This window comes from Aulostomus chinensis, chromosome 7, assembly GCF_037954235.1.
Source record: "Aulostomus chinensis isolate RoL2024-O1b breed Wild chromosome 7, RoL_Achi_v1.0, whole genome shotgun sequence".
Lineage (NCBI taxonomy): Eukaryota > Metazoa > Chordata > Actinopteri > Syngnathiformes > Aulostomidae > Aulostomus > Aulostomus chinensis.
Window position 1 is genome coordinate 30,358,078 of NC_141326.1, and position 21,983 is coordinate 30,380,060.

A 21,983-nucleotide genomic window follows, 5' to 3' on the forward strand; every position below is an offset into this window, starting at 1 on the left:
AGCGCTCTATAACATATTATCAGTGAAAGCAGTGAGTCTCATCCTCTCTGGTGAGAATGGACCAAGGAGGGCGGGATCTTCCTACCTGATGAAGTCTCCCTCCAGGCCGATGACACGCTTGATGATCTTCTGCTGAGGATTCCTGGGTGACCTGAGGGCAGAAAACAAACACAGAAGCCTCAAACAAGTGTCTGAAATACACTTCTTTAAGCGGTGGAACATTGTGACCCATTACTCATTTAATTAAAACTAATTCTTTGTTAGGCAGCCAGAGCGAGACAGACCAGGGACGCCTCTGTCGTATGAACCTGACGCTCTTGGTTATTGGGCGTCTCATCAGTCATAAAACATTTCATCAGTGAGGGAGCTAAAAACAACTGAGACTGGTTCACCACTGGTTAGCTTAGCACAGTGACTGGTAGTGGGTGGGAAGTGTTAGCGTAGCTCCCTCTCTGCCTGCATTAATATCAGGAGGGTTGTGTGTAACCTTGGTGATGAATACCAGTTTAACATGAGGAGACGTTGTAGTGGTAGAATCAGACACGTAGCTGGAACTACTTTCCTGACTGGGAGCAGTGATTTGACGCAGCACCTCCAAAGCTCCACTGGAACTTGGGTCAACAGAACCAAAGGTTTGTTGAGGACTAGAAGAGCGACTGCTGCTACTGATGATGATGATGAGGAGGGTTCCTGCTGGACACACCAGCATCCTGGACCTGAGCTAGCTGATGCTAACACTTCCCACCCACTACCAGCCATTGGGCTAAGCTAACTAGCTTGGACCTGAGCTAGCTGATGCTAACACTTCCCACCCACCACCAGCCATTGAGCTACGCTAACTAGCCTGGACCTGAGCTAGCTGATGCTAACACTTCCACCCACTACCAGCCATTGGGCTAAGCTAACTAGCCTGGACCTGAGCTAGCTGATGCTAACAGTTCCCACCCACCACCAGCCATTGAGCTACGCTAACTAGCCTGGACCTGAGCGAGCTGATGCTAACACTTCCACCCTATACCAGCCATTGGGCTAAGCTAACTAGCCTGGACCTGAGCTAGCTGATGCTAACAGTTCCCACCCACCACCAGCCATTGAGCTACGCTAACTAGCCTGAACCTGAGCTAGCTGATGCTAACACTTCCCACCCACCACCAGCCATTGGGCTAAGCTAAGTAGCCTGAGACTCAGCTACCTCGAGAAAAGTCTCTATCTTTAGGTCTGACCAAAAAAAGATTAGTGACCCTGAAAGTTTCTTCAACACGGTCGTTCTTGCGACCAGAACCAGAACCTGGCGTGACCTCAGCGGTGAGTGGATCTCATTATTTTCTTGAGGGCTGCAGCAGAAGATGTCTGTGAGTTCTATGTGTTTCTGAACTTGATCTGAACAAGAAATCAATCCTGGCGCTGATTTAACAGAAGAAAACCGCCTCATGTCACATAACGTGGGGGGGGGGGGGGGTTATGGTCATTTGGATCAGAGAACTTTTTGGTGCTTCTTCATCCTCCTCATCATCACTGTCCTCTTCCTTCTTCTGTCCTCATCCTGTATTCCTCTTTCATTCCTATCTTCCTCCTCTGCCCTCTGCAAAAAAGACTCATCTTCGTTGCCGTGGGGATACAAGGGATCATGAGTGAGTGACAGCTGGCTCAGCCAATCAGATTCAGCCATAGTCGCAACAATGAACACTGACTGGCCACTCTCTGTGGAGCTGTAATGTATCAGTGTGTGTTCTCGCGTGTGTGTGTGTGTGCGTGTGTGTAATAGAGTGATGGATGATCTCCTCTCTAACAGCAGAGGAGAGGAAGGATGGAGGAACGACACAAGCTTTCATTCACTCCAAGTCTCTCTCTCTCTCTCTCTCCCTCCCTAACTCCCTCTCCTCTCCCTCTCTCCCCCTCCCTCTCTGGTCTCTATCCCCTCTCTCCTTTTAATTCCTAATCTATCTCTCCCCTTCCTCACCCCCATCTTCCTCTCTCTCTCTCTCTCTCTCTATATTTTGCCGCGTAGAGGAAAAGAGAGAAGGCAGTTGTTCTTCGAGATACTTGAGGAAAACAGGATATCGCTGCTGCTGGATGTTAACATGCAGCGCAGCTAATAACACACACACACACACACACACACACACACACACACACACACACACACACACACACACAGACTCTCGGTGGTGCAGCAGCCATGCCAGGAATACCTGCTGAATATCTGCTGCTGCACGGGACATGATCAACATCCACTGGTGAGTGTTTCATCGCTTTGTGTGTTCTTGTGTGTGTGTGAGTGTGTGTGCGTGAGTGTGTGTGGGAGTGTGTCAGAGGACTGCGGTAGTTCTTGAGTGCCTCAGCCTGCCGTTCTGACAGCTGAGGGGAATAAGAAAACAGGGATGAGGAGGTTTGTCGCAGCTTGGAGGACGCCGTGGCGACCATCCTGAATTGGCGTCACTCCACAGGTTCGTCCGCTGAAGTCACGGCAAGATGAAGCGGGGGGTAGGGGTGGGGTGGGGGAGGGGGTAACGTGTTTCTCAGGCAGGTCAAAGTGGTGAGATTCAGGGAACGAACTAGCTGAGACGCCTCCGGAGCACTAACGAGGTGGAAGTGTCGGAGCTCTGCTCGTCGCCCTCGGCTCTCGCTGGACAGGCAGCGTCTGCTGGTGTGCGATCATGAGTCAGGCGGTGCTGCTGGTGCTGAGTTTAGATGTTCATGGGGGGGCAGTCTAATGGGAGGACAGATCTCCCCACCGCTGCCTGCCTAATTTACCAGAACCTCCATCCCTCCCCTTCCCTCCCCTCACACCAGAACACTCAGGAGTCCTTAAGGCTGAAAAGCAGGTACGTTTCCTCGCCTGCTGAACAGGGTCAAGTAAACCAGGTCGAATCCTCCTGTTTCCTCACGTCAACACGGCGTGGCGGCGTGTGAGGCTGAGCAGATTGAAACTGACTCAGGAGTAACGTCAGTGTTCATCCTTCATTTTCAGCAGGCTGACTCGACAGGCTAAACAGCTCGTTATCTTTAGTGAATAGACGACAGCGAGCAGATTAGTCCAACGTGACCTGCTGCTAATTAAATAACGGGAGTCAGCCATTTGTGATGGAGGAGAGGACGAGGAGGGGTTGATGAGACAACAGTTGACCCTGGAGGCAGCTCCGTCTCATTGGGAGACATGAAAGAACAATTTGGTCAACTTTTAGAGAATTTCAAGCAAGCAGTGGAAATCCAGCCACAAAGGAAAAGTGTGTTCGCTGTGTTTTCATCAAGTAGTGTGAATAGAGGAAGCTTCGTAATGTTGCCAGTAGATGGCAGTAAAGACAACACGACTGGAGAAGACGCAAAAATTTCGCACGGCCCTGATGAGCCATGAAAGGTGATCGAACTTTCCAATGACATCCTTCAGAGTACAGTGATACAAACCTGCTGATTGGCTTTTTTGAAAGGAAAAAAACATAAAGTTGGCGTAATACGTTTTTATGAAGATACTTTTGTTTCCTTTTCACGCCGACTTGATGTTTTTTTAAATGTGGCATTAGAAAAGGTCCATAGATACGTGACATTTCCATAGTTTGCTTCAAATTTGCTTGGCATTTACATCAAATGGACACAGAAGTTCTAAAAAAAAATTATATATATATATATATATATATATATATGTATATGTATATGTGTGTGTGTATATATATATATATATATATATATATATATATATCTCTTTTCAGGACAGCCTGAAAAGAAACCAGGAGTCACACCTGGGCTGTGCATGACAGTTTGATGGAAGCAGCTACTGGGAGACATGACTTCAGCCTCTTCACAGCATCTGGCTGTGGTAAAAAGATCAAGGTGATGTTTAAGGAGCGCTGGTATCAGGAGGAGAGCACCTGACTGTTGGATGAGGGAAGCGTAATTTCTTCACAAACAAAGGTTTTCTGTCACACAAGAGAGAGACACACAGGTCACAAAAATGGTCACAGATGGATTTAGATACCATGAAACCCAAAAACCATAGAAGACCACAGAGACCAGGTGTGTTTGGAGTCCCACAGGAAGTGAGCATGTCAGGGAAGAGGTGTGTATGGAGTCCCACAGGAAGTGGTCATCTCCTGGCTCCTCCACCATCAGGAAGTGGTCATCTCCTGGCTCCTCCACCAACAGGAAGTGGTCATCTCCTGGCTCCTCCACCATCAGGAAGTGGTCATCTCCTGGCTCCTCCACCAACAGGAAGTGGTCATCTCCTGGTTCCTCCACCAACAGGAAGTGGTCATCTCCTGGTTCCTCCCAGCAGCCAATAGGATCGCTCCATGTGATTGTGGTGATTGAACCAGTAAATCAGCTCTGGTGAACAGAAGTTGATGATCTTCCAGGTTCAGTTCATCAAGATCATCTTCACTAACGAGACTCTCAACGTTCTCCAGTGTTCTACTAAATGATGAATCTGAAGTGGTGGAACTACAATTTTAAATCTGTTAAGTAAGTGTGAACCACAGAAGAGATTCCAGACATTCAACACTTTTAACCAAAAACCAATAAATATAAACTGATTTTGAAATGAGGGAACGGGACAGTAAATAATGCCAACTTGTTTATGAGTCTTATTTCTGAAATTTAAGCTCATGAGTACAAAAGTATTATAATCAAAAGACAGAAGTCAGCAAATGCTCATCCAACCCTCATGGGATCCAATCCTTTTTTCAGAGAGTTAAGTTGACATCACAAGTACTCCGAGGTGCTGACATAACTGGTCAGACACCTGGACTTGTTTAAGGAAACGAACTGGAATGAAAAGGAGGAGGAGCCAGACTTTGGGTAATCACCTGATCTAGAGCTGCAGATGATAGAGCAGCAGCAACAGGCTCAACTGTTGGTTGATGGAAACGCTGCAACATTCAGAGTGCAGAATTATTGATTATTTCTAGTCTGGCATCCTTTGTCTACTTGTTAAAATGCCATCACATTATAAGGATCAATACGATACAGCTGCTGCACAGTGGTGCGCTTCGTCTCTCTCAGAGGGAAACACAGCACCTCCTTCTTCTATTTTACAGTTTGGGATTTTGAGAGCAAACGGAGGAAAGAGAGTGAAGCCTTCATTACCAGAACATCTGGTTCCCTCCAAGTCAGGGACTTAAAATCAGGAGATACCAGCAGGTCCAGTTTTACATCAGATCCACCATTAAACACCAGACCGGTGGATGTTGGAGGTTCAGGTCTACATCAGATCCACCAGTAAACGCCAGACTGGTGGATGGTGGAGGTCCAGTTCTACATCAGATCCACCAGTAAACACCAGACCGGTGGATGGTGGAGGTTCAGTTCTACATCAGATCCACCAGTGAACACCAGACTGGTGGATGGTGAAGGTTCAGGTCTACATCAGATCCACCAGTAAACACCAGACCGGTGGATGGTGGAGGTTCAGTTCTACATCAGATCCACCAGTAAACACCAGACTGGTGGATGGTGGAGGTTCAGTTCTACATCAGATCCACCAGTAAACACCAGACTCAGAGGGTTCATTAGTGAAGATGATCTTGATGAACTCAACCTGACCAGCGACTGCTGCTCCTGATGATGAGGAGGAGGATTCCTGCTGGACACACCAGCATCCTGGACCTGAGTTAGCTGATGCTAACACTTCCCACCCACTACCAGCCATACTGCTAAGCTAACTAGCATGGGTCTCAGCTCAGAGGAGGATCTCGCTTGCTTGGGCAGCAAGTGAATCTCCCTGTGCTGGCATCTTCTTTTAAGGGGCATCATTTTGTTTATATGTACCTGAGACGAGCAATGAACGTCCAAATTTGAGCATTAATGATATCACCAGCGACAAAAACAAAATGGCTGCAACCCAAAAGGGCATTTGTGGTTGTCAAAGTAAAACGTGTTTGGTTCTGTCAAAATGTATTTTGTTGTTGATATAATGGAATAATCATGAAGCTGTTCTTTGGCTTCTAATTTCATGATTATATATTGGATTAATGAAAACCTTCCAGAGTCAGTTTCCAGTGCTTCTTCCCCCATCAGTCAGTTTTGTTGCCCCCCCCACGCAATAAATGGTGGATATCAAGGATTCAGAAACATGCAGCGCCACCTTCAGTTTCACTTTGAATGGCTGGACTGTGTTGATATAAAACCAATGTGCTGATGCTGCCGCCACATGATAGCATTGTACATGAGTTATCAAGCAACCAACACACTGACCTTTGTGTGTTTGTGTGTGTTGTGTTGTCGGGGTATGTGTGCATGTGTGTGTGTGATGGTAATTAGCAGGCGGCCGGCTGCTGATTAAAAAGAGAAGTGTGACTCATGGGATTGGAGGCTGAGTTGAACTCTAATGGTGGATATGCTAACAAGAAGCATTTGTGGTGGTGCTGTGTGTGTGTGTGTGTGTGTGTGTGTGTGTGTGCGCCTGCTGTGCAAGGGGGGGGGGGGGCTGGGTTCAAACCCAGGGCCCCATGGGACTGCTTTAATAGTAAATCAATGATGGAGTGGACTCCGAGCAGGAGGAGGAGGAGGAATCCTACCTTGATGCGTCACGCCAACAAAGTCAGAGAAATCCATGAAAACACAGCAGCTGCACAGCTTCAGCGTGATCATGATTCTGATCAATATCTGGATTCAGAATGATGATCATTGATTCAGTTATGGGCTTCGCTCCATGTCTTCCACAGGCTGCTGGAGGAGTCACATCAAACACACTCCGTGTATCTCTACTTCATTCAATAGATCAGATCGTCAGGTGGCTGAGGGTCTAACTTCAACCCATCTGGCTTTCTTTAGCTTTAATTAGCTGTAAAAATAATCAAAACACCTGCAGCTAGCAGGGGAGGGGGGCTGGTGTTGGGGGGCACTTTGGAGGAGGGCAGCAGTGGAAGACTGGCAGTTGCTGATCTTAATGAACTGGTGCCTGTCATCACTCGTAGCACCTGAACCAGGAGGGGGGGAGGAGGCGAAAACTACAAGATTATGATGTAATGAGTGTTTTAGCTCCATGAGGATTGTGGACGTGAACTGGATTCCTTTCACCACGAAGATGACGACCTCGCAACCTTAATCAGTTCATGTAGGAATGAAAAACACGTCCAATTCAGGCCAAAGGTCAACGAGGCAAAATACGCAGTGAAGGTCACCAAACATGAATTCAGCGCTGGGAGAGGATGCTGACTGGGACGAAAACATTTAAATTTCCCAGTTGGAGCGTTAATCAGAGCATCTGTGTCTCATCCTGTTAGGAGCGTTTAAAAGTTTGAAAATCTCTAACTGGAAGAGACAAAAAGAGATCTCTTCAGAGAAAAACACGGAAATCCCAAAACAAACAGATACAGAACAGAAGATACAACACGCCAAGCTGTGTATGAGTGTGTGTGCACAAGAAGCACAGGCTTCCTTCAATGAGATACGTCTGCTGCCTTTGCCGCGATGGCGCCAGCGTCGTCGATGCGATCATAGTCCAGGTCTCGTTCCTTTGAGAGGAAGCTCGATGACAACAATGTCACCGTCTTTCCCTCGAGCTTCTAACCGGACACATCAGAGTAGAACCAGCTGATGAAGACGTGGTCACATGACTCTTTGTTGGTGGCTCACCTGGTCGACTCTACTGATTTGACTCCTCATTATTTAAACTCCTCTCATTCTGCTGTGTCGTATTTGGAGCGTTGTGGAAAAACAATAGAGGCACCTTGCACGTGTTCTCGATCGGAACACTTGTAGAACCTCGCACACGCTGCATTTTTCCTCCCTGAACCAAGTCTGACAGGCTAGTAACTGAGACGATCCAACACCAACAGGTGGGGGGGGGGGGGGGGGACAACAGTATGAGGTCATCACATCAGAGGAGGCCTCCGAGCTGGACTGGGGTCTGCAGGAAAATACATTCTATCCACCTAATAACCCTCGTCTAAAAAATAATCAGTGTTCATTGAGGGTCATTTTGACAGTCTGGTGATGCCACAAAGAATGAAGTCCAGACGGTGAGACCTTGAAAGACAAAAGAAAATGAGCTCAGTGAGAGTTTTCTCTTCCTGTGCTGATGAGAGCAGGGGCATCAGACGGAGGTCAGAGGTCATAGATGACAGGTCAGAAGAGCAGAGGTGGCGCTGACGGGCTCCCACTCTAGGCCCCTTCTTTAAAAAGGTGGAGGGGTTGCTGTCTGGGGTCACAGATTCAGCGGAGAAGCAAGCAGCTAATAAATAGATCAGAGAGGATCTGATGATGACTGCAGGGAGGAGAGTTATTAACGCGGATCTCGAGGAGGAAAGGTCAGACACACTCCTGCTAATTAGAGACTTTGAAGCAGCTGGAAACAGCTCGTGTGTTTTCAGAGCCAATTCTCAAGCTGGGGTGAAATGAAAATTGCATTTTTACATCATACTTTTACTCCAGATGGCTCCTATTTCCTTCCATCCTTCCATCGATTCATCCATCCATCCATCTTCAGTTCACGGAGGTAGCAGCTCCAGCAGCGAGCCCCACGCCTCCTTTGCTTGACCACATGGATGAGCTCTGACTGGGGGATCCTGAAGCTTTGCCAGGCCAGCATGGAGATGTAGTCCCTCCAGCTGGTCCTGGGCCTGCCCTGCAGCCCCCTCCCAGCTGGATGTGTCTGGAACACCTCCCTACGGAAGTGCTCGGCTAACATCCCGACCAGAGACCTGAACCACGTCAACTGGCTTCTTTAAAAAGCAAAGAGCAGAAGCCTAAATATGAACCAGCAATGTTCAACCACTAGGGTGGCTGCATCCACCCAGCGAGCCTCCGCTCTCAGAGGGAGATTCTTTAGTTAGCAAGCTAGCAATAGCATGCTAGGTCTGGTTGTAGACCAGCACATGACTCCTCCATCACATACAGAAATCACCAGCCATTCATTTCACCAGGAGGACAAGGAGTTTCACCCCCCCCCCCAACTTCCCCCGTGTTGGTTGGCACCACAATAATTTGACGCCCCAGGACGCCATGTTCTCAACCTCTGGTCCAGCGACAGATGAAACAGCTCCCGGTGACGTCCAGCTACCAGAGTTCTGGCTGGAGTGATGGCAGCAGACGGTACCAGAGATGGGGAACTGAGACGATTCATGGAGTCCTGGCCCTTAATTCTCTCCACTGGTTGAGCAATGCAGGAGTATTTCATCTTCCTCCATCCAGAGTGCTGGAGGGGAGCGTTTAAAAGGTTCCCAGCTGGCCATCCTGCTGGTTCCACGGAACCCAGCCATTACAGAACGAAACAGCAGAGGTTCTGGACTGAGTGGGACAGCAGTGCAGTGGTACAGTAGTTCAAGTCCCTGCTGAACTCATGTACCACTGTAATACTTTGCTCCTGTCCTACTGCAATATTTGCTCCAGTCGTACTGTAATACTTTGCTCCAGTCCGACTGTAATACTTTGCTCCAGTCCGACTGCAATACTTTGCTCCAGTCGTACTGTAATACTTTGCTCCAGTCCTACTGTAATACTTTGCTCCAGTCCTACTGCAATACTTTGCTCCAGTCCTACTGTAATACTTTGCTCCAGTCGTACTGTAATACTTTGCTCCAGTCCTACTGTAATACTTTGCTCCAGTCCGACTGTAATACTTTGCTCCAGTATGACTGTAATGCTTTGCTCCAGTCCGACTGTAATACTTTGCTCCAGTATGACTGTAATACTTTGCTCCAGTCCTACCGCAATACTTTGCTCCTGTCCTACTGTAATACTTTGCTCCAGTCCGACTGTAATACTTTGCTCCAGTATGACTGTAATGCTTTGCTCCAGTCCTACTGTAATACTTTGCTCCAGTATGACTGTAATACTTTGCTCCAGTCCGATTGTAATACTTTGCTCCAGTCCGACTGTAATACTTTGCTCCTGTTCTACTGTAATACTTTGCTCCAGTCCGACTGTAATACTTTGCTCCTGTCCTACTGTAATACTTTGCTCCAGTCCGACTGTAATACTTTGCTCCAGTCCGACTGTAATACTTTGCTCCAGTATGACTGTAATGCTTTGCTCCAGTCCTACTGTAATACTTTGCTCCAGTCGTACTGCAATACTTTGCTCCTGTCCTACTGTAATACTTTGCTCCAGTATGACTGTAATACTTTGCTCCAGTCCGATTGTAATACTTTGCTCCAGTCCGACTGTAATACTTTGCTCCTGTTCTACTGTAATACTTTGCTCCAGTCCGACTGTAATACTTTGCTCCAGTCCGACTGTAATACTTTGCTCCTCTCGTACTGTAATACTTTGCTCCAGTCCGACTGTAATACTTTGCTCCAGTCCGACTGTAATACTTTGCTCCAGTCCTACTGTAATACTTTGCTCCAGTATGACAGTAATACTTTGCTCCAGTCCGACTGTAATACTTTGCTCCAGTCCTACTGTAATACTTTGCTCCAGTATGACAGTAATACTTTGCTCCAGTCCGACTGTAATACTTTGCTCCTGTCCTACTGTAATACTTTTCTCCAGTCCGACTGTAATACTTTGCTCCAGTCCGACTGTAATACTTTGCTCCAGTCCGACTGCAATACTTTGCTCCAGTCCGACTCCAATACTTTGCTCCAGTCCGACTGTAATACTTTGCTCCAGTATGACTGTAATGCTTTGCTCCAGTCCGACTGTAATACTTTGCTCCAGTATGACTGTAATACTTTGCTCCAGTCCGATTGTAATACTTTGCTCCAGTCCGACTGTAATACTTTGCTCCTGTTCCACTGTAATACTTTGCTCCAGTCCGACTGTAATACTTTGCTCCAGTCCGACTGTAATACTTTGCTCCAGTCCGACTGTAATACTTTGCTCCAGTCCGACTGTAATACTTTGCTCCAGTATGACTGTAATACTTTGCTCCAGTCCGACTGTAATACTTTGCTCCAGTCCGACTGTAATACTTTGCTCCTGTCCTACTGTAATACTTTGCTCCAGTCCGACTGTAATACTTTGCTCCAGTCCGACTGTAATGCTTTGCTCCAGTCCTACTGTAATACTTTGCTCCAGTCGTACTGCAATACTTTGCTCCTGTCCTACTGTAATACTTTGCTCCAGTATGACTGTAATACTTTGCTCCAGTCCGATTGTAATACTTTGCTCCAGTCCGACTGTAATACTTTGCTCCTGTTCTACTGTAATACTTTGCTCCAGTCCGACTGTAATACTTTGCTCCTCTCGTACTGTAATACTTTGCTCCAGTCCGACTGTAATACTTTGCTCCAGTCCGACTGTAATACTTTGCTCCAGTCCTACTGTAATACTTTGCTCCAGTATGACAGTAATACTTTGCTCCAGTCCGACTGTAATACTTTGCTCCTGTCCTACTGTAATACTTTTCTCCAGTCCGACTGTAATACTTTGCTCCAGTCCGACTATAATACTTTGCTCCAGTCCGACTGCAATACTTTTCTCCAGTCCGACTGTAATACTTTGCTCCAGTCCGACTGTAATACTTTGCTCCAGTCCGACTGCAATACTTTGCTCCAGTCCGACTGCAATACTTTGCTCCAGTCGTACTGTAATACTTTGCTCCAGTCCGACTGCAATACTTTGCTCCAGTCCGACTGTAATACTTTTCTCCAGTCCGACTGTACTATGAAGCAAGTTCAGTGTGTCTCAGCTGACAAAGCCTAGCAACCAACGTCAGGATCAGCAGTGACACAACGGCGGTTCAAGTTTCACACCTGGTAAAAGCACATTCAGGTCTCAGGGTCCCCATCACCATGTTCCCCTCTAGAGGAGCAACTCTCACCCTTCACAAGTAAGAGGGAGATTGGACTGAGAGATGAGGGACATGAAACAATGCTGGTGTGCCTCCAGCTTTAAGGCTCATTCCTGCGCTGCTCTGGACACGGAGGCAGGACTGCAAACATGAATACTGAGCAGGTGACAGCAGGCCACACTTCAAAATAAAGAATTTAAAATTCATATTTATTTATATTCAATATTCATATTTAATAACAGCCGCAGAGGTAAAGCTGGCACAGCCTGTGTGAGTATCCGCAGGAGTCAGTCAGGGGTGAAACATACAAATAGTTCTCTGATTAGTCTGAGGAGGCTGCTATCATAAAAGTGGGATGAAGAATTTCATTCTCATCTTCAGAATCTCCATTTTTCATCAGGACACATCGATTCAAAAAAAATCCCCAAAGTCTGACCTCCACCCGATGTCACTGAGTGCATGAAGGGCAGCTGAGGTGAGGCAACATGAGCACCGCAGAAGCAAGGAAATTAAATGAGTGTAGGGCAGCGTCTCCTGAGAGCTCGCTCTCCCACCAAAGAAGAAAACATCCCCTGTTACACGCTTGATTTAACATTCAAACCATGAACAGTTCATTAGCATGTAAGTTGTTTATGTTGTTACCTGAATACTGCACATAAAAGCATCGATTCACCTGTGTGGAGGTCAGACAGCGTACAGCAGCAGCATCCTGGCTGAGGGAGGATTTCCATGTTCCATCAGAGTAAATCTACACAGGAGCAGTAAGTGAAGAGCAGATGGAGGAGAGGCACGTTAGGACGCAAAACTGGAGAATAAAGATGAGGGAAGACTGGTGTGCTTTAACAGCAGATTAGTTTGTTATGGCCGGTCGGAGCAGCTGGGACGAGGTGCTGGGACACATTAGGGAGATGGAGAAAGATGATGTGATCACCGTGGGGACCGAATGTTCCATGATTACAATGTAGAAGAGTCAATGCGACGATGGAGGGAGCGATGGAGGGAGTGGCAAAAATGCCCCCCAAAAATGAGCCTGAAAAAATGTCGGGAACCAGAAATGATGGGCGCTTGTAAACACAAGTTCTCCCCAAGAAAGAGATGAAGGAGTGAAGGAGGGACTGAGTTAGTAACTGTTGACTGAATGATATTCTCTCTCCTCTATTTGTGGTTGAAATACTCGTGACTTGTGTATTGGGGGCAGAAGATTCCATCATTTAACAGTAAGTACATATCTGCTGATATCGCCTGGCTGATGAATCCATCGAGCCCCAGGATGAGGTGAGAGAGGACCGCCTCTGTCTTCCACGCAGAATACCATATGATGTATGCACGAAGCATCACCCGTCGCTGTCGTCATCAGCGGCCAGTTGCTTCAGTCTGCTCTGACAGCTTCATCTACTCGCTCTACTCTCAGCGCTGGCTTCTGCACTCAAGGTCACAAACTAATCAAAACATCAATACGTGCAGTTGACATAGGTAAAGCTGGCCGTCGACCCGTCAATGTACCAACAGCTCTGGTTCTGCTCCTCATGAATAATGCAGAGGAAGCAGCTGAGGAGGTACATGCAGCACCTCCAGGTGCAGCCAAAAAGCTGTCTGTTTGTTGTTTATTGTGGATGATGTGAGAAGTGTGCGCAGGTGTGTTGTTCACCAGCGGAGAGGCTCAGGCAGTGGAGGTTTATTTCCCTGCCACAGAACTATCAGCCTTCAGCCAGATATGGAAAATCTGAAGAACCCTGTTTGGTTTCAAACCTGTAAAATAATATACATAATCATAACTCACAATTCCGACAGCGCAGAGAAGGCAATAAAATAGGCTGAAAGGGCTTAATAAGTCTCAGTCCTCCCAAATGTCAATATGTCGCTGTATCTCACCAACTTATATTGGCCTATTTTCTCTTCTGTCTCCCCAGATGGAAACTGACATCAGTGACGGTGACGGAGGATAATAATGATGGAAGACAGCGCCGTTCATCGCCAGCCAGAACAACAGAATCCCTCACCCGCCCTTCTGCCGCTTGGCGCTACTCCCTGAAGGATACATCGACCTTGACATATCACGGCGTGCGTGACAACCTGGCACGCACCGAACTGAAAGGTTGCCTCTCTTTGCCAAGAGCTGGAGCCAACAGGGCCAAAGCTTTTGGGAGCAAACCTCAGCAAAAATCCACAGTGTCTCTCTGCAGTAACAAATGAGCTTTTATTTGTAAAGTTAGCAGCGCTAACAGCTGACTCCGTAAGGGCCAATTAGCAGCTGAAGGGAACACAGGGCCAAGATGAAGGAGACGGCAGTTGTGGCTTGTTTGCTAGCCGAGCTGTCGCTGGCTGGATTTGTTCTGGCCTCCGAGGGTGTTGCCCGCTGCCCTGCCTCGTGTCGGTGTGAGATCCGACCCTGGTTCTCACCCAGCTCCAGCTACACCGAGGCAGCTACGGTGGACTGTAACGACTTGGGCCTCTTGGCGCTACCAGAGAGACTCCCCTCAGAAACACAGGTGCTGCTGCTGCAGACAAACAACATCATCGCTGTGGAGGGAACATTGGACTATCTGGCCAACCTCACTGAAATCAATTTGTCTCAGAATAACATTTCCTCAGTGAGCGACATTGGTCTGGGGTCCCTCCGCTGGCTGCTGTCTCTCCACATGGAGGAAAACTGGATTCAACAGCTCTCCGATGGCTGCCTGGCTTCCCTACCTAACCTCCAGGAGCTCTACATGAACCACAACTTGTTATTCTCCATCAGCCGCGGGGCCTTCCAGGGTCTGAGTGGCCTGCTGAGGCTCCATCTCAATTCCAATCGATTGACAAACATCAATAGCCAGTGGTTCCAGCCCCTCCCAAACCTGGAGATACTGATGCTGGGAGAAAACCCCATTCAAGAGCTGTCAGACATGAACTTTAAACCGTTGATTAATCTCCACAGCCTTGTGCTTGCCAGGATGAATTTAACTGAAATTCCAGATAATGCTCTGGTTGGCCTTGAGAATTTAGAGAGTATATCATTTTTTGACAACCTGCTAAATCGAGTCCCCCGTGTGGTCCTGACCAGAGTCAAGAACCTTAAGTTCCTGGATTTGAATAAGAACCCCATTGAGAGGATCAAGACAGGCGACTTCATGGACATGATGCACCTAAAGGAGCTGGGCATCAACAGCATGCCTGAGCTGGTGTCCATTGACAGCTTTGCCCTGAATAATCTGCCTGAGCTGACAAAAATTGAGGCAACCAACAACCCCAGGCTGTCCTACATCCACCCTCGCGCCTTCCACAAGCTCCCCAGGCTGGAGACACTGATGCTGAACAGCAACGCTCTGAGCGCACTTCACCACAGGACGGTGGAGTCCCTGCCCAACCTGCGGGAAGTCAGCCTGCACAGCAACCCCATTCGCTGCGATTGTGTCATCCGCTGGGTCAACATGAACCAGACCACTGTTCGCTTTATGGAGCCCGACTCCCTTTTCTGCATGGAGCCTCTGGAGTACCGAGGCCAGCATGTACGACAGGTGCACTTCAGGGAGATGACGGAGATTTGTCTCCCATTAATCTCACCTGGGAGCCTCCCGGATCAGGTCGAGGTGAGTAGAGGGAGCTCGGTGTCATTGCACTGTCGGGCATTTGGGGAACCAGAGCCTGAGATCTACTGGGTGACACCTTCTGGTGACAGAGTCCTACCTGGCAGCGTCTCTGACAAGTACTACATGCATCCAGAGGGAACCTTCGACATATACGACGCCACTGAGCGGGAGGCCGGCTCGTACACCTGCATAGCCCACAACCTTGTTGGGGCAGACCTCCAGTCAGTCGTGGTCGTGGTAGACGGATATATTACTCAATTTTCAAATCAACCTTTACATGTATATATCACATCTGTTGAGTCCCATTCTGTGACCATTTCCTGGGAAAGCACAGGTGGCTCAGTGGCGCAACTGAACTGGTCAGTTTTACCTGACGGCAGCTTCCCCTTGACGCCCTTCACAGCCCGACTGCCTGCCGATGTCAAAGAGTACCACATCAAACAGCTAAGGTCATCTACTCGTTACCAGGTCTGCGTGGAGGTCACAGCAGCAACACCTGGATACAGCAGGGACTGTGTCAATGTGACCACTGATGAGGGCGCCGTCCCGCGGAAAAAAATGGACAACTGGGACAGTCTGGTGATGGCTACTTGTGCTGTGTTTTTTATCGTGGTTGCTGTGGCGTGCTCCGTCATCTATACGTCTCTGTACAGCCAGGTGTTTTACACAAAACTGATAGCCGACCCGGCTGCGCTGATTCCCAGCTCCCATTCCTCCTCCTCTGCTTCTCTGGAATTTGGCGTGTCTGGGATAAAGGTGAGGGCAACTGTAATAGACCTACCGGACAACTCCATTTAAGAAACAACCTCGTATGTGAAGGAAATTTGGGATTATTGGAACATAAAGAGTGATGGACGCTGGACAGATCAGTGTCTCTTTTCATGAGTTTCAATGGGACATCTTGGGCAGGAGTTCAGCAGGATGGCATCAGAGGACAACTCATTTATATAACCAGCTATATAAACTGAAACTTTTTTGTATTCCAATCTTGTGTCATTATAACGAGCTTAAACAGGCAGATATCTTCACTATAATCTACATGGCTACTGGTTATTGAGGCAGAGCGGCCAGAGGAAAGCACAGCACAGGAACTATACCTTACTAGGGCGGCTTCGGTGTCTGCAACAAGCATTATTTTTTGCTGATACATTAAAGTGATACTTTATAAATACTACTAAATACAAAAGTATCACTTTAAATGTTGCCAAGCAAAGGCAGTTTATAATGACAGAAAAAAAACAATTCTTGTTAGTCTAGTGTACAATAAAACTGACTAATATGTAAACAGTTTTATGGACAAATACATTTTTCATTAAACCTGTGTGGGATCTTACAACTCCAATCTTTTCTTGTTAAACTGCTGATGCTTTCTGGGTTTGGAACATGACTTCAATGGAGACTCCCTGAGTACTTTAAACACATGTTTGACAGCACATCGTCCAACAGGAAGTTGGTACACAGGATGAGGTACGTTTGTAATCTAACAGGAAGTGGTCATCTCCTGGCTCCTCCCCAAGCAGCCAATAGGATCGCTCCATGTGATTGAATCAGTAAATCAGCTCTGGCGAACAGAAGCTGATGATCTTCCAGGTTCAGTTCATCAAGATCATCTTCACTAATGAACCCTCTGATGATGCTGGAAGCCTGGATGCTACGTTAGCAGTGCTAAGCTAATGTTAGCCTAGGAAGGAGCTACACCAGGGTCACATGACTTCAAGGTCACCACCACAAACCTTCAGGCTTCTTGTGTTTCCTCTGATGACCTTTAATGACCTCCAGGACCTCTGTAGGCTCCTCTAGACTCTTGTTAGCAACCCAGGTTTTTAAGACTCCACCACTCCACCATCCACCAGTCTGGTGTTTACTGGTGGATCTGATGTAGAACTGAACCTCCACCATCCACCAGTCTGGTGTTTACTGGTGGATCTGATGTAGACCTGAACCTCCACCATCCACCAGTCTGGTGTTTACTGGTGGATCTGATGTAGACCTGAACCTCCACCATCCACCAGTCTGGTGTTTACTGGTGGATCTGATGTAGAACTGAACCTCCACCATCCACCAGTCTGGTGTTTACTGGTGGATCTGATGTAGAACTGAACCTCCACCATCCACCAGTCTGGTGTTTACTGGTGGATCTGATGTAGAACTGAACCTCCACCATCCACCGGTCTGGTGTTTACTGGTGGATCTGATGTAGAACTGAACCTCCACCATCCACCAGTCTGGTGTTCACTGGTGGATCTGATGTAGAACTGAACCTCCACCATCCACCGGTCTGGTGTTTACTGGTGGATCTGATGTAGAACTGGACCTCCACCATCCACCAGTCTGGCGTTTACTGGTGGATCTGATGTAGACCTGAACCTCCAACATCCACCGGTCTGGTGTTTAATGGTGGATCTGATGTAAAACTGAACCTGCTGACATTTCCAGCTGCTGGGAACCAGGGACCTGATTTTAGACATTTAACAGAAAACCTGTTGACTTGGAGACTAAGACAACAGGTTTCTGGGTTTCAGGATTCACTCCCGGCTGTTCTGTAGTCAAGCCAACAGGATCAAGTGACTCATCTAGAGTCCAAACATAATTAACAAAAATAATGCCTGCCATGAAATGTCAGCATTTAACCTTTCCTTCTTGTGCTCCCAAGACACCGGCTCTCTTTCACACAATCCCATGTCTGAAAAACACCAACAATAGCGCTTAATTTTCTAAATGCTAATTTGTTTGAATGAGGCCTGCTGCTCTTTTCTTTGTGAGATCACAGACAACTACAGGCTCCGCCCCTTCATGGTGAACAATGAAACAGAACCAGAATGTCTAACATCATCAGTGTGGGACGGTTTGTCTTTGAGTGTGTTGGCATGAGAGGAGGGGGATGGGGGTGTGGGGGGATGGGGAGGACTTGCAAACCCATTGACTTTGAATTGCTTTATATTTTCTTTCATTAAAAATCCAATATGGATTCCCAACACAAACCTCAGCAAGGTGATGAATCGGCATCACATGCAAACTGATGGGAGGCATTTATCAGCGTGACTCAGTCGTAGATCAACCCAGTTTCAGCACCTTGGACAGGGCTTTTAGAGAGCGGCCATTTGTCACCGCCATGGGAGCTAAAATATGACCCACCAGAGGCAGGTAGTGAACAGGTCAGCAAGAACGTGGCGCCCCAGTCATTCCCTTCTCCGTGTGACCCTGGAGAGACGCCGCCGCTGCTACAGGACCAGCTCAGCAACTACTGGACTCGTTTGTTAAGTGCCTCACGTGGAGCCATGAGGGGAGAAGGAGACAAATGAACCACAAAACCAGGACAAAGTAGTTTCGGAGGACAACATCCTCTTGACGCTTCAAAGTTTCTGATGTGCTGCATTCTGGTACCAGATAACCAGGCCCAGGTTCATTAGCGTCTGCTGCCTCAGGACTGCAGTGAAGTGAACTGTGGGTATTTAGAGGAGCAGCTGAATGAGAGAGGAGGGATTTAAAAGAGATGACGGCTGCTTTTCAAGCCTTCCTCACCTGTACTGAGTTCAGCTGTGGTTCATCTCCTCTGAGGGGAGCCAAACAAAACAGTAACAGCAGCGTCTCATTCATTTCAAACTGAGTCAATAACATAAAAGTTAAACACAAACACAATAAGGTTCCTCCAAGTGAGTAATTGCTCTCTACCGAGGGCACACTCACGATGCTGTGGCAGATCCAGAGGGAGCCTGTCGAGAAGGAATCGTTTCCCTCTCAGCATCCACACCAACTGGCAGCTTAAATTACATCTACAATCCCTGAGAGCTCCAGTCAAATCTGCCTTGTCAGGGCTCCACGCACACCGGCCAGACGAACGCTACAAAACCTGGCTAACCTCCTCACAAGTGACAGCACAACAACACAATCGAGCTGCTGTTCGAGGCTCAGCAGCGCCGCTGGTTCAGAGTCCTGAGTGTCGAAGGAAAGGCTGAAGGCGTATTAAATCAAAGTCAAGCTGGAATCAAGAAGATCTTGAGACCACCATGAAAAAACCAACAGAGAGAAATCAACGAGTTCAAACCAGTTTAAGCAGACCCGACCGGACTTACTGGCAAACCTGGAAATTCCCTCTGATAATTAATTTCTCAAAAGTTTGAATTCAAATTCTGAAATCATCCAAAGGCTGCAAGTCTGTCATGGATGTTGGGTCTTGTTTTCTACCTTTTCTGAAATGAACACGCCCACTTTCAGAGAAAGTTTATTATTGTCCATCATCCTCAAAGCCAGCCAGGAGGTAGCCACCCATGCTAGTTAGCTTAGCACAACGACTGGTGGTGGGAGGGAAGTGTGAACATCCTGTTGGTCTGTCAAATGTCATTATGAAATCCCTCGTTCAACAACACAACGCCAGGGCCACGTCACTGAAACCCCGCCCCCGACTACACAGTCACCGCCGCTCATCAGCACCCTTCAGCTCTCAGGCGGCCGCACCAAGCAAGGGTTGAACAATCATACCTGTGTTTCATTTACGTTGAGCATTTTGACAAAAGCAGTCTGTTTACCTGCCAGGCTGCACAGCAAGCAGCTCAGGTGTGTTTACCTCGGAGTGTGATCAGTGTTTTTGATGAAAATATCCAAATGGTGAGAAAATCAAAATAAAATCATGATTCAAATCCTAGCCAGAGTGGTGCTTGGGAGGCACGAATGATAGAAATGTGACAGTTCGGTTTCTGCATGTAACGAATCATTTCTCTGAGTCTGGCAGGGTAAAGATTGGCTCGCAAACTGAAAGCAGCAACATCCTGCTGTGTGAAAGTGACAGACTGCAGGAAGATTCACACACAGGTCTCTGGATTCAGGCTCCTTCTGAGGTGTTTTGGCGACTGGTGGAAGGAGAGTCAGGAGTCCCAGCACAACTTCAGAGAGTTTGAAGGATTTTGTAATAAAAGTCATTGGTAAGGGCTGCACGGTGGTGCAGTGGTCCTCACTGTCGCCTCACAGCAAGAAGGTCTTTCTGGGTGAGTCTCCCTGTTCCTGCTGGGTTCTCTCTGGTACTCCAGCTTCCTCCACAGTCCAAAGACATCAAGAGGGGACCAGGTTAATCCAGACTCTAAATTGACCGTAGGCGTGGCTGGGAGAGCCAATGGTTGTCTGTCTCTATGTGTTGGTCCTGCCATGGACTGGTGACCTGTCCAGGGGGAAGGCTGCTGGGATAGGCTCCACCCCCACCACCCTCAACAGGAGAAGAGGGAGAACATGGAGGGATGATGGATGGAGGGAGGGATGATGGATGGATGATGGATGGATGGAAGTCATTGGTAAAATCAGAAAGTGACTGAAGAACAAGAAAGAGCGCTAAAAGGAGCTGTGGGAAGCGTCGGCGCTCCAATCTCAGCAGTAATCCAGCAGCAGCGTGGTGAGCTGCACGTTCAGTCCCAGCAGCATCGTTGGGTCTGATTACATTAGCCATGTTTACCCGCCACTCTTCCTCCATTTCATTTTCTGTTAATAATCCATGAAACCAGCCTGATGACCCTGGCTGATACCTCTCATCAGAACTCCTCCACTTCTAAAATCAACTCTGAAAAGCAGTCCAACCGCTTTTCTCATGAATTATTAGTCCATTACAAACATTTGGTATGTAGGCCGGGCCTGTGGCTCGGTGCTCAGGGGAAGCTCCAGTAGGAAAAGCCTCATTTATCTCATTTACCTCGTAGAGAATTCAGTAATCATCCACCGCTCAGCAAGCCATCGGGACAAACTACACACCGATGATGACTGATTGGAGACCAAGAATCTGTCTGCGCTTTCATTGTTGTCTCATGATGGACGTTGGCGTCGTCCTCTGCCGATACCTCATAAAAACTGAAGCAGTCACTCGCTGGTCTTCACATCCTCCGTGACTCAGGCTTTCTAATGACAGCCTTCTTCATCTACATTTCCGTTATCCGGGGTCAAGACTTCACTTACTCAGCCAAACCACACGCCTTTTGTCATGACTCAAACATGTAGGATTCTTGTTGACTGAAATGGAGCACGTCCATGTCCACAGTATAAGACAAGATGGAGGAGCTGGCAGCTGAATTTTTTACTGGAAAGTTCCCAGTTCTGAGTTGTCTGGAATGCCTGCATCAGTGAAGTGAACCCAGTGTGGGATTTCAGCCGGCCTCTCTCAGGCTGTCAGGTTGGTCAGCCGGGATTGGCCACCACCATCTAACCTCTCCGTGGCTGCCTTCACGTCTGGCGGCTGCTGTGGGGGGAGGGGAGTGGCCTCACTGGGAGAGCGAGCTTTGAGTTCCCTCATCACCAACCAAAGGCTGCTCACTGATTACGCATTCTGTAATGAATAATTTACCTTTTCCTAATCACCCTGTAAGCTGCTTCATTTAAGCTCCGGCTTCCTCCTGGTGCAGTGATTAGAGCTGGGAGCCAAGGTGAGGGAGGGAGATTAGAGGGAAATTAAGAGCGGGCCGTTGTGAGTGGCGGCGTCCTGCCGAACGGCACTGCTCCGTTAGCACTGCTCATTACTGCTCAGGCAAATGTCACGGATGCCCAGCCAGGGTCTGACCAACAACTGAAGCCATTAGCTGTACCATTAAGTCCACTTTGGAGCTCCAACTGGTCTTTAAAAATAAAGTTACAAAAAACCTCAAGTCGCTGAGTCGAGCACCAGGAGAGCAGCAGCTTCTTTTATGGGTGATTTCAGCAGGCTGGTGGAAACATATTCTACCCCTCCATCCCTCCATGTTCCACCTCTCCTCCTGTTGAGGGTGGTG

General features: G+C 47.8%; 2 protein-coding genes across 4 annotated transcripts in view; one reads left to right on the plus strand and one right to left on the minus strand.

Moving 5' to 3' along the window:
- The window catches only part of immp2l (inner mitochondrial membrane peptidase subunit 2), an 85,527-nt gene that overhangs the window by 12,261 nt on the left and 51,283 nt on the right, over positions 1 to 21,983 (minus strand). For all 3 annotated transcript variants that reach the window (XM_086209889.1, XM_086209890.1, XM_086209891.1), the window contains exon 4: positions 86 to 151. In XM_086209889.1, the coding sequence (XP_086066015.1) occupies positions 86 to 151 (66 nt within the window). The remainder of the gene's footprint in view (positions 1 to 85; positions 152 to 21,983) is intronic.
- Positions 1,665 to 17,092, plus strand: LOC147259481 (leucine-rich repeat neuronal protein 3-like). Its single transcript, XM_086209888.1, has 2 exons — positions 1,665 to 2,237; positions 13,582 to 17,092. The coding sequence occupies exon 2, from the start codon at positions 13,945 to 13,947 to the stop codon at positions 16,039 to 16,041; it is 2,097 nt and encodes a 698-aa protein (XP_086066014.1). The 5' UTR covers positions 1,665 to 2,237; positions 13,582 to 13,944; the 3' UTR covers positions 16,042 to 17,092.

Bases quoted from the DNA above. Each gene is read 5' to 3' on its own strand.
- LOC147259481 (XM_086209888.1), top strand. From the start codon at position 13,945: ATGAAGGAGACGGCAGTTGTGGCTTGTTTGCTAGCCGAGCTGTCGCTG.